Source organism: Hyaena hyaena, unplaced genomic scaffold (genome assembly GCF_003009895.1).
Source record: "Hyaena hyaena isolate Hyena2069 unplaced genomic scaffold, ASM300989v1 scaffold_784, whole genome shotgun sequence".
NCBI lineage: Eukaryota > Metazoa > Chordata > Mammalia > Carnivora > Hyaenidae > Hyaena > Hyaena hyaena.
Window position 1 is genome coordinate 198880 of NW_024081419.1, and position 11164 is coordinate 210043.

An 11164-nucleotide genomic window follows, 5' to 3' on the forward strand; every position below is an offset into this window, starting at 1 on the left:
AGGCTGAAATATGATAATCAGAACAGCTGCGCCGCGCGCCCCGCAGCCAATGGGCGCGGCGCTCGCCTGACGTCCCCGCGCGCTGCGTCAGACCAATGGCGATGGAGCTGAGTTGGAGCAGAGAAGTTTGAGTAAGAGATAAGGAAGAGAGGTGCCCGAGCCGCGCCGAGTCCGCCGCCGCCGCAGCGCCTCTGCTCCGCCAACTCCGCCGGCTTAAATTGGACTCCCAGATCCGCGAGGGCGCGGCGCAGCCGGGCAGCGGCTCTCTCAGCCTTGGCAACCCCAGGGGCCACTCTTTCCCACTTAGCCACAGCTCCAGCATCCTCTCTGAGGGCTGTTCACCAACTGTACAACCACCATTTCACTGTGGACATTACTCCCTCTTACAGATATGGGAGACATGGGAGATCCACCAAAAAGTAAGAGGCTATTTTACCTTGTGGGGCTCGGTGTGCTGTTCTTGTGCGCGGGTCTCTCTCAGGCTCGGGTGCCAAGAGCTCTTCAGAGTTGGAGTCATTGCCGGGAGAGAGAGAAAAGGTGGCTTTTTTTTTTTTTTCCCTTGTTGCCGCCACGCCTGCATGCTTGCTGTCGGTTCTGATCTTCGGGAGACTGATCGTACCTTGTGTTTGAATTCGCCTGTGTGACCTCCAAAACCCTAGCCTTCTGGTGCTAAGCGGTGGTTTCCTCCTCGGGAATGTGGAGCTCTCCGAGAAGGTTATTCTGTTGCAAAGGTCTGCCCGTACATACAATACCCGGAGATGTGAATTAGCATTAGACTTGCAAAAGAGAACGAGTGACAACTGTATTGATGCCTGCTCTTGCTAACAATATCCAGTCCTATGTGCTATTTAAGAGCGTGCTTCCTGAAAAATATAAGCGTTCACTTAACGCTTCTAGTCAAAACCTTTTCTTTGACTTGACTTATCCATAATCTTTCCCGATGATTATGGCAGAGAGGGAGGGAGGAAAAAGAAATACAAAATGAACGGGTTTGATTGCGTGCTAGGCTTACAAATGTAGACTGTTCAAATCTGCATTTTACATATATTCCACCTCCTTTTTTAAAAAATGAGTCAAGGTTTTGATGGCACACTTCAATTACCATCCCAAAGTGCAATACTCTTAAAAAGAAAAAAAAAAAAAGAAGAAGAAGAAAGAAAGGGGGGGGGAAACTCCCAGAGTACGCCCTTTAAGAGAACGACACTAAAAGTGTGTTTATCTCTGTAGGAAGTAAACGGTTAGTCAATCATGTATTTATTTTCATTTCAGAAAAACGTCTGATTTCCCTATGTGTTGGTTGCGGCAATCAGATTCACGATCAGTATATTCTGAGGGTTTCTCCGGATTTGGAATGGCATGCGGCATGTTTGAAATGTGCGGAGTGTAATCAGTATTTGGACGAGAGCTGTACCTGCTTTGTTAGAGATGGGAAAACCTACTGTAAAAGAGATTATATCAGGTACGCCATTTATATTGCTTCCTTAATTTTTGAGATTTCTCTGTTTCTCCCTACTCCTTTTTTATTATTTGATGTGGCTTTGTCTTTTTGCGAAGTTTGCCTTAGTGGGGTCCAGTGTGCAAAAGTTGCCCTTTAAATGTGTTACATAAATTAAACTGTTCTGTTTATTCCACTGTTTGGGGGGGACCCCCACAACTAAATGATGGCTTTTATAAATTGTGTGTTCGTGAAGCTCGTTTAATTGCTCTTGGAATTTGCGATGCTCAAATTATTTTCTTCTTTTACCCTCCCCCCCTTCCAAAACAAACAAACCAATTTAAAGATGGATAACTTGGGGTTTCTAAGCTTTCTTTCTTAAAGGTCGGTTTTTATTGTATCATGCGGATTTTTTCCCCTATTCATTTATTTTCATAGTTGGGTATTTCATTAGTAACTCACAATTTCTGTGGAAATGTCAATGCAATACGCAAAATGAAAGTTTGAACTAAGGATTTTAGAAGTGCACTTTGAAAGTGCAAATAGAAATATTGCCCCTTTTACTTTTAGGGCAGGAGTCCCTTCTTGGAAAATTTCAAAACCAACCCAAATATTCCCAGCAAAAAGACCGGAAATTTAATCTTTTTAAATATTAACCCTTTGGTGACATCTGACTATCTTTTCTTTCTTATCTTATCTGAGCTGATGAATTAGACAGAGCAGATCAAATTGCCCATCATCTGTCTACGAACAATTGGTATATTTAGATAATTGAACAGCTTCCTTTCTCACATTAAAATCTGGTAACTGATAAAATGAGTGAATTGCCCATACTGGCAAGACTAGTAAAAAAACGACACAGGGAACTTTATGAGTTTTCTTTTTTTTTCTCTCTCTCTCTCTTTCAGTTTATTCTGTGCATAAACTTCATGTTCACAAATCTCAAATTTTCTCTAACCTGGGTATCTATATGTCAGAAATTTCATTTTCTGCCTTAGGAAGCAAGTAGAATTCCTAAAGAAAATTTTATTGCTTTAATAACAAACAGAAGAGTTAACATCTTCACTATATGTTAAATAATATCGAAGTATATATATGTATTAAAAACTCTCCAGTGGCTATTAATAAGTAATTGGCTTTTGTAAGTTACAGAATTTCTGGAGCTGAGAACTTCTATTAAAGTTTAGTCAAGATTTAAGCATGCAGTCACAATTTTACCTGTCCACTTAATGTCTAATACTTTTTCTTATTGTAAAATCATGAAATAGTATAATCTTGATAAGTAAAACTGAGCAATTGGGGGAGGTGTTAATACTTTGCAGGGAGAGAGTGGGAGGAAATAGGGGAAGTGGGGAACTAGAGGAAAGGGGAGGGATTTTCCAAATTGTTTGGTCACAGGCAAGGTAAAGTCCTCATCCTATGAAATGGAAGATCTCACATAGAGTAGGCGGAGGGAGGAAAAACTTTTGAATCTACCTTCTAACCTCAGACAAATGAGACGTTTTCATTGTTTACTTGATTAGTGTGTGAGCTCAGGATTCTGGAGAGGGAGAGCTCACTTTGCACCTCTAGGACTATCTTTCCTCCTATGGAGCTAGGGTCTTTTGCATACAGACCTTCCTGTACCTAACTCTGCATACACATTTATAAAAGGAGCCCACTGCTTTTACCTTTTCCCTCCTCTCTCTCACTCTCTCTCTCTTTCAGTTGTGTGTGTGTGTGTTTGTGCATGTGTCCCTTTGAACTGTCCTTTTAAAAGTAGAATGGGGGACAAGGTTTCTTAATGCCTTGCTTCCCTTGGGGGAGCGAGGTGCCCGCCCCCCCCCAATGTATTTTTTCCACCAGCCCATTCTGTTTGTAGGAATGCCCCCACTTCTGTTATTACTGATACATGGAGAGGGGGCCAGGGTAGTGCCCCCTAGGTGGAACCGACAAGGATTGTCCCTTGTAGGGAAAGGTCAGCAGCGAGAAAGACCTTAGAAGTGGGTCTTTTCATTTTTCTGGCTGGTCGTGGTTCTCAGGCAAACTGAAATAGAAGTAGATGCTTCAATAACTTGAAAAAGATTGAGGGAGCAGGGGCAGATTTCAAAGATAATAAAAGAAAGAACGGAGAGGAAAACTTTCTGTTAACAGTGTTGCCGGAGGAAAAAAGTTAGGCAGACTACGACGTGCTTATTGTGCAGAAGGGGATCTGGAAACCCTCAGAGGTTTCATTTTGCTACTCTGCTTGTGCATTGGTGTATATTTACAAACGAATGCGCTGACAGTCTCATCCCCTAACCTCTTTTTCTCTTGGAAGGACTCTTTGTAGCAGTTTGAGAGACATTTCTGGCAGCAGAAATTGGGGGGGTAGGAAGGCGAAAGTGTGGGGCCAGTGGCTCTAGAGCTGCCCGGGACTCCTTTCTGCCGACAACTGTAAGGGTTACAGAGGCCCAGGTTTCAACACATCGAACATTTTTATTTTGCGGCTGTTCTGAACTGGTAGGTACGGACGGACAGAGACTTCGAGGTTCATAGGAAAGGAAAGGAGGGGAGAGGAGAAGAGAGAAACCTAATCATTTCTAGCCTCCCATTCTCAGCTGGTCAGCGGATGCTGACTTCAGTGTCCCAGGGCATTGTGGCTGGGCTCTTGCGCAGTTTGGGGCCCGGGCCATGCCCGCTTGAAGTGACCCCCCTCTGTGTTTCTCACCCCGCTCCCCCCGCCTCCCCCCGCGCGCAGGTTGTACGGGATCAAATGCGCCAAGTGCAGCATCGGCTTCAGCAAGAACGACTTCGTGATGCGCGCCCGCTCCAAGGTGTACCACATCGAGTGTTTCCGCTGCGTGGCTTGCAGCCGTCAGCTCATCCCCGGCGACGAGTTCGCGCTTCGGGAGGACGGGCTCTTCTGCCGTGCGGACCACGACGTGGTGGAGAGGGCCAGCCTGGGCGCTGGCGATCCGCTCAGCCCGCTGCACCCGGCGCGGCCGCTGCAAATGGCAGGTACTCCGTGCCCGGAGGGAGGCCAGCTGGGGGAGGCTGGTGCCAGGCTAGGCCAGCGCCGCCCCGGCCGGCGGGACGGCTCCCGACCGCAGCAGCCCTGGCAGCCACAGGGCAGTCGCCGCGCAGCGGCAGGCAGCTTAAGGAAGCGTTCTGGGAACAGCTGGCACTGCGCTTCGCTCTTGCGCGCGAGGTTCAGTGCATTCACTGCCTCCCCTGACTCACCCCTGCCCCCCTGCCAGCACACCTACGCGGCTGTGTGTCTATATATGGGTACACATAAATGTACACCGCTTGCGCATACGTGTACACACACGTCCAGACAGGACTTCCAGTTCACCTTGGCCTCCAAACTTCGGCTTACTGAAAATGGGCTTCAGCTTCCCGCCAGGTATTCTTCCTGCCGCTGCCTAATTAAAGGGGTGGAGCTCTGGGCCCCCGGAGCTTCCTCCTTTAACCCAATGAAGGAAGCGGAGGGGGCCTTAAGTCAGCCCCTCAGATCCTTTTTCCTTGCAACTGGCCCACACTCTGAAACGTTTTTAAAATTTATTTTTAGACTTTTGTGAAAGAATGGAGGGGAAAAGATAACAGTCTTCATAACTTCAGGCCACTGCACAGAGCTGTGATTTAAAACTGTCAACAAGCTAATCTGCAGTAATTGACTTTTAAAGGGAGCCTGCCTCTTTAAACCTTTCGTTCTATGTGATTTGGTGAGAATTTCATCTTCAGGCCTGTCGCTGTAACACTAAATTGACCCAGTAGGTTTTGACCTGACCCTAGGGGTCCTGGAAGGTGCAGGATTTGTGCCGTACATTTCAGAGAGTCCTTCCCCAAGAAGGAGAGTTGAAACAGAGCAAGATTGGCCAGGAAGAGGACTTCCCTAAGAAGGCAGCTGATGTTTCCCAACCTTTCTTCCCCTCATGAGTAGATCTACCTGGTGCATTTTTAAAGTATATCAATTCTCACTGAACACTGATGTCGAGGAAACCCGGATCTTCCACTCTGCTTTTTCGGAGGCTCTAAGACTCCTGTTCTGGGGGATGTGTGACCAGCTTCCACACGGGCAGAGCCAGAGTGGAGGTTTCTATCCTGTGCAACCTGTGCTCTGCTTGTGGGGAAACAGAGCAGAAGTGGAAATATTGAGAGGAAGTCAGGGGACAGAACACCTCCCAGCTGTCATTTACTTAGAGCGTAGACAGCTCTACAGTTTCGGTTTTCCTTTGCATGGAGTGAGCCCATCTCAGGAACGGCCAGGTAGATTAGTAGTCAGAAAGATCAAGGACTGCAGTGATGGCTGAAATACTGAATTTCTTTAGCCCCTTGACACGATTGCCCTCTCTGGAAGGAAGTTCAAGGCTTTCTGGCAGAATTCCCTTCGGCCTTTGCATTAGATACCTCTTGGCTGGTGTAGTGTCTCTGGCTGATGCCGGGGTGTACTGTGTTTCCTTTCCTAGTACCTTCTGTGCCCTTTGCCCAAGAGTCTAGAGGTGGGGGTTCTCCTTAACCTGGACCCAGTCTGGGTGTAAGGAAGGGCGAGGAGGAAAGAGAATTAATGCTGAAAGATACTACCCCTGAGACGTGCACCCCTTTCCTAAGGCTGTGTCAGCTAGATCAAGGGTGGAGGCTGTGTTCTGGGCCTGAATTACTCAGCATTGACCTCTCAGACTAGAAAGCCAGATTTTATTCTCCCTTTTGCTTCCCTGGTCCCCACCTCTGCCTCCACTGCTTTGTCTGTGGAGGCTGCAGGGGCCATTGTCTGGGTGCTGCACGGGAGGGCGAGCAGCTGGCACTCACCTCACCGTGCCCCTTGCCTCGCAGCCGAGCCCATCTCTGCCCGGCAGCCGGCCCTGCGGCCCCACGTCCACAAGCAGCCGGAGAAGACCACCCGTGTTCGGACTGTGCTGAACGAGAAGCAGCTGCACACCTTGCGGACCTGCTATGCCGCCAACCCCCGGCCAGACGCGCTCATGAAGGAGCAACTGGTGGAGATGACAGGCCTCAGCCCCCGCGTGATCCGGGTCTGGTTTCAAAACAAGCGGTGCAAGGACAAGAAGCGGAGCATCATGATGAAGCAGCTCCAGCAGCAGCAGCCCAATGACAAAACTGTGAGTGGCCCTGGAGCCGGGTAGGGGACTTGGGGGCAGTGGGGGAGAGCAGAGCAAGAGTGTGAGGTGCTTGGTGGCTTCCCAGGTTGGCCTGAGAGTGGGTGTCATCCTGTTCCAGGGGAGGAGCCTGCAGCCCCTTACCTCTACCCACGCCCAGGAGAGAAGCAGCCAGCACCAGGCCACCTGCCCAGTGCTGGCCCACAGGGTGGGCTTGTGTCCTTCAACCATGCCCCTAGGCTGGCACCAGAAGGATGCAGTCACCCCTTCATGGGCAGGAGGCAGCAAGGCCTGGCTCCACTTTATCAACTTCCAGGTTGTCGGTTCCTCAGGCACCAGACAGAGGGACAATTCCTTGGTTCTCTGTCTAATGCAGAGATTTGGTGGGCAGGTCACCCAGGCAACCCTCTGGGCATGTCCCAGCACCGTCAGGTCAGCGAGGTTCCCCAAGGTGACCTGCAGAAACAGGACACCCTCTGCTCTAGGTCTAGCCCAGGCTTCCAGAGATACTATTATCTACTGTCATCCCAGGCCCATGCCAGCAGCCACTTGGCAGGCCTCCTGATTGAGTTAAACTAAAGAGCTACTTTTTTTTTTTTTTCTTTTTACCGCTTCAGCCCTATTTTTAAATGCCATAAAACCCCTGCTGTCATTAAACTTGGCAGGCCAGCCAAGCCTGGGCTGGGGCACTTTTCACGTTGGTGAGTGCTGGTGAGTGCCTAGTGGCACAATAGCCGCCAGACCTAAACCCTTGGGGGTGGGGGTTGGTGCTGTGAAGAAGAGAAGGGCCTGTAGAAAATGTAACCGAAAATCTAACTGAAACTGCCCAGAAAACCACCATGTCTGGTGGCTGCCGGCGGCGGGGGGGGGGGGGGCCTCTTTTGCCTCAGCTTTCTGCTTCTGTGTTGCTATGGCCTGTGAAAGCAGATGGGGGAATTGGGATATGCTGTGAATGTACAGGGAAAGGAGAAAGTCAGAATAGAACTCCGCTTAATAAGGTCCAAGCCGACCTCCTAGTCCTGCCCACAGAAAAACAAAATACAATAAAACAAAACTGCACTCTGGCTAATATCCATACATGCAGCAGATTAACCGAGTCAATAATAGCCACTATATAGATAAGATAATGCCAGGGTTTATTTGCTTAGCCTGTGCAGACAATGGAGGGAGGGAGTTTGGTCATTAACATGTTGGGGTTGGGGGGGCCTATTCACAGAATATCCAGGGGATGACAGGAACTCCCATGGTGGCTGCCAGTCCAGAGAGACATGATGGTGGCTTACAGGCAAACCCAGTGGAGGTGCAAAGTTACCAGCCGCCTTGGAAAGTACTGAGTGACTTCGCCTTGCAGAGTGACATAGATCAGCCTGCTTTTCAGCAACTGGTAAGTCTCAGCTCTCGGAGTCAGGAGGTTGAATCTCCAACAAAAAGAAGATTCTGGCTTAACTGTCACACAAGGAAGGATTCAGGGGGGGAGGGTGCCTCCCTGGCCCCAGGGTTGGGGAGAGAGGAAGGAGGCTTGGTGAGAGGAGCTAAGCACTCAAGGAAAACAAACCTCTTGTGAGTCTTTTCTGTGAGTTCATAACATGACCATATAGGTTGAATTTCCTATCAGCCGGGCCTTCTTTGAGGGATAACTTGAAGGTATCAAACAAACTAGACATGTGTGGGAAGGCGTGCAGAGTTGCAAAATCATACATCTCAGACTTTTGGAGCTGGAAGGGACTTTAGAGATCACCTTGACTTTTTGATCAGCAAGTAGTAAATTTATTCTCGCCTCAGATCCTAGGGAATGGTATATTTAAAGACCCAAATCTAGCTGTTTGTAATAATAACAGATGTAAGACGTTACCAATGTTATTATCAATGAGCAGCGGGCACTTGGCTGGGTACGGTTTTCAAATATATCAGTAAAGAGTTCAGTTATTTAAGGATATGATTGATACTTTGTTACTCACATTCCTTTCTAGGACCATCTTAATCTAAAATGTAGAACTGCTTTAACATTTTAAGTGTATGAGTTCAGACGTTATACACAACCACATACTCTGGGGGATATATAGCAAAAGAAGTATGAGTTCTCCCAGTCAAAGAGACAGCACATGAGAACCTGTTTTCACATTAATATGTTTTACACATCCAGAAAAGAGAAAATGAACTCATCCTATGCCTACAAAAAGCTTGAGGAGCAAGATAAATAAGATTATTAAATATATGTACTTTGTGATATGGTATATATGTGTGTGTGTGTGTATATATATATATGTACACACACATACACATAATTTTCTTTTGCTTATAAGAGTCAACAGTCCTATAGAATCTTGTTCTATAAAACAAGATCAATTCTAAAAACTTTGTTCCTTTCTTTGAAAATAAAACTTGTGTCGGGGTTAGCTTTTCACCCTCACATTTACCTGGAGAGCATTTTCTTTCTCTGTGGCAACAGTTAGGTCATAGGCCAGAGGCAGTGGTTGCAAGGACTTGGCCCAGCTTTACATCTGTAAGTGGGCCAGTCTAGAGGCTAGATAAATTGGAGGAGCCCCTTAACCTCACCGTGGGAAAGTTCAATAGGTTAGAAAGGAAGGTAGACTCTGGAATTAGGAAAAAGAACTTATTTTAAAGTGAGATTCATCTTACGTGTTATTTAAGCAAAACCCGATCATAGAAGGCAGGTAAGAGGGGCGTTCAGGGCAGCCAAGTGTTTGTACCTTCTAAAACTTTCGTGTTAGATGAGAACAGTGGGAGGGAAGCCAAGGCAGGAGGGCGGGGGTTGGGGACAGAGTGGAGAAGGTTTCCAACAGCAACACAATACTTTCGGTTTAAAAGAAGGAGCCAGATATTTATAATGCGATGACGTTATAATGTATGGGGCTCCTCTCAGAAGGAAGAGCCTGATTTAAAGAGAGAGAGAAAGAGAAAGACAGAGAAAGGCCAAAAGGCATCAGGACCAACAACAAGGAAGAAAGCCCACGCTGTGAACCCTCTGAGGAGTTAATCATTGTTCGGTGGAGCCTCCTCTGAATCTCCTGTCACACGATCTGAGTGATCTGAGCGTGTGTTATGGATTTTCCAACTCCAGAAGAGAGGCTTTGATGCCTAGAGACCGAGAAGTCGCCTGCTCCCGGGGCAACATGTAGCCAGCAGGATAATTTTATTTCGAGCATGCATGGTAGAGTTGCGATGCCATTTTACAGTGGGAAACACATTTGTTCTTAAATAATTTAACGCAACATAATGTTGGGAATTCAGTTTCAGTTAAAACAGAGATCTCTTGAAAGATGGGAAAGCCAGAGGATTTCTTCTCAAGTTCTTTTCTTTGAGGGCTTTCTTTAAGACTGTTGAAATTCAATTATCTATGTGGATATCTTTATCTACGTTTCCATCTATACACACACACACTTGTTCATGCATAGACACATAGGACAAGCTTATAATCCTTTTAGGAATACAATCGCAGCCTCCTTTATTCATTTCTCCACCTTCTGTGCAGGTGAATTTTTCAGAAGGAGGACCGGGCTCTAATTCCACTGGCAGTGAAGTGGCGTCGATGTCCTCTCAGCTCCCAGATACACCTAACAGCATGGTAGCCAGTCCTATTGAGGCATGAGGAACATTCATTCAGATGTATTTTTTTTTTCCCTGTTGGAGAAAGTGGGAAAGTATAATGTTGAACTCCGAAACAAAAGTATTTAACGACCCAGTCAATGAAAACTGAATCGAGGAATGAATGCTCCATGAAATGCACGAAGTCTGTTTTAATGACAAGGTGATATGGTAGCAACACTGTGAAGACAATCATGGGATTTTACTAGAATTAAACAACAAACAAAACCCAAACCCAACATACGCTATCCAATGACCTTAGGAGTACTGAAAAAAAAAAAAAAAGACGTTTTTAAAACGTAGAGGATTTATATTCAAGGATCTCAAAAAAAAGCATTTTCATTTCACTGCACATCTAGAGAAAAAGCAGAAATAGAGATTTTCTAGTCCATCCTATTCTGAATGGTGCTGTTTCTATATTGGTCATTGCCTTGCCAAACAGGAGCTCCAGCAAATGAGCAGGAAGAGAAAACTGGCCTCCTTGGCTGAAAGAGTCCTTTCAGGAAGGTGGAGCTGCGTTGGTTTGCGATGTTTTTAGTTGACTTTAACAAGGGGTTAATTGAAATCCTGGGTCTCTTAGCATGTCCTGTAGCTGGTTTCTTTTTTACTTTTGCCCCTCCCCCTTCTTCTTCTTTTTCTTTTCTTTCTCTCTTTCTTTCTTTATTTTTTTTTTTTTTTGAGATCCATCCTCTATCAAGAAGTCTGAAGCGACTTTAAAGGTTTTTGAATTCAAATTTAAAAACCAACTTATAAAGCATTGCAACAAGGTTACCTCTATTTTGCCACAAGCGTCTCGGGATTGTGTTTGACTTGTGTCTGTCCAAGAACTTTTCCCCCAAAGATGTGTATAGTTATTGGTTAAAATGACTGTTTTCTCTCTCTCTGGAAATAAAGAGGAAAAAAAGGAAACTTTTTTTTGTTTGCTCTTGCATTGCAAAAATTATAAAGTAATTTATTATTTATTGTCGAAAGACTTGCCACTTTTCATGTCATTTGACATTTTTTGTTTGCTGAAGTAAAAAAAAAAGATAAAGGTTATACCGTG

The 11164-nt window shown here is 46.2% G+C and overlaps 1 protein-coding gene across 1 annotated transcript; it reads left to right on the plus strand.

Moving 5' to 3' along the window:
- Nucleotides 1–391: 391 nt before the first annotated feature.
- ISL1 (ISL LIM homeobox 1) lies at nucleotides 392–10452 on the plus strand. The gene is made up of 6 exons (XM_039219063.1): nucleotides 392–419; nucleotides 1270–1459; nucleotides 4155–4414; nucleotides 6230–6516; nucleotides 7730–7897; nucleotides 10007–10452. The coding sequence occupies exons 1-6, from the start codon at nucleotides 392–394 to the stop codon at nucleotides 10121–10123; spliced, it is 1050 nt and encodes a 349-aa protein (XP_039074994.1). The 3' UTR covers nucleotides 10124–10452.
- The last annotated feature ends 712 nt before the right edge of the window (nucleotides 10453–11164 follow it).

Bases quoted from the DNA above. Each gene is read 5' to 3' on its own strand.
- ISL1 (XM_039219063.1), top strand. From the start codon at position 392: ATGGGAGACATGGGAGATCCACCAAAAA. The intron at 1,460-4,154 runs GTACGCCATTTA...CCCCGCGCGCAG, and splicing joins TGTAAAAGAGATTATATCAG to GTTGTACGGGATCAAATGCG. The intron at 6,517-7,729 runs GTGAGTGGCCCT...GCCTATTCACAG, and splicing joins AGCAGCCCAATGACAAAACT to AATATCCAGGGGATGACAGG.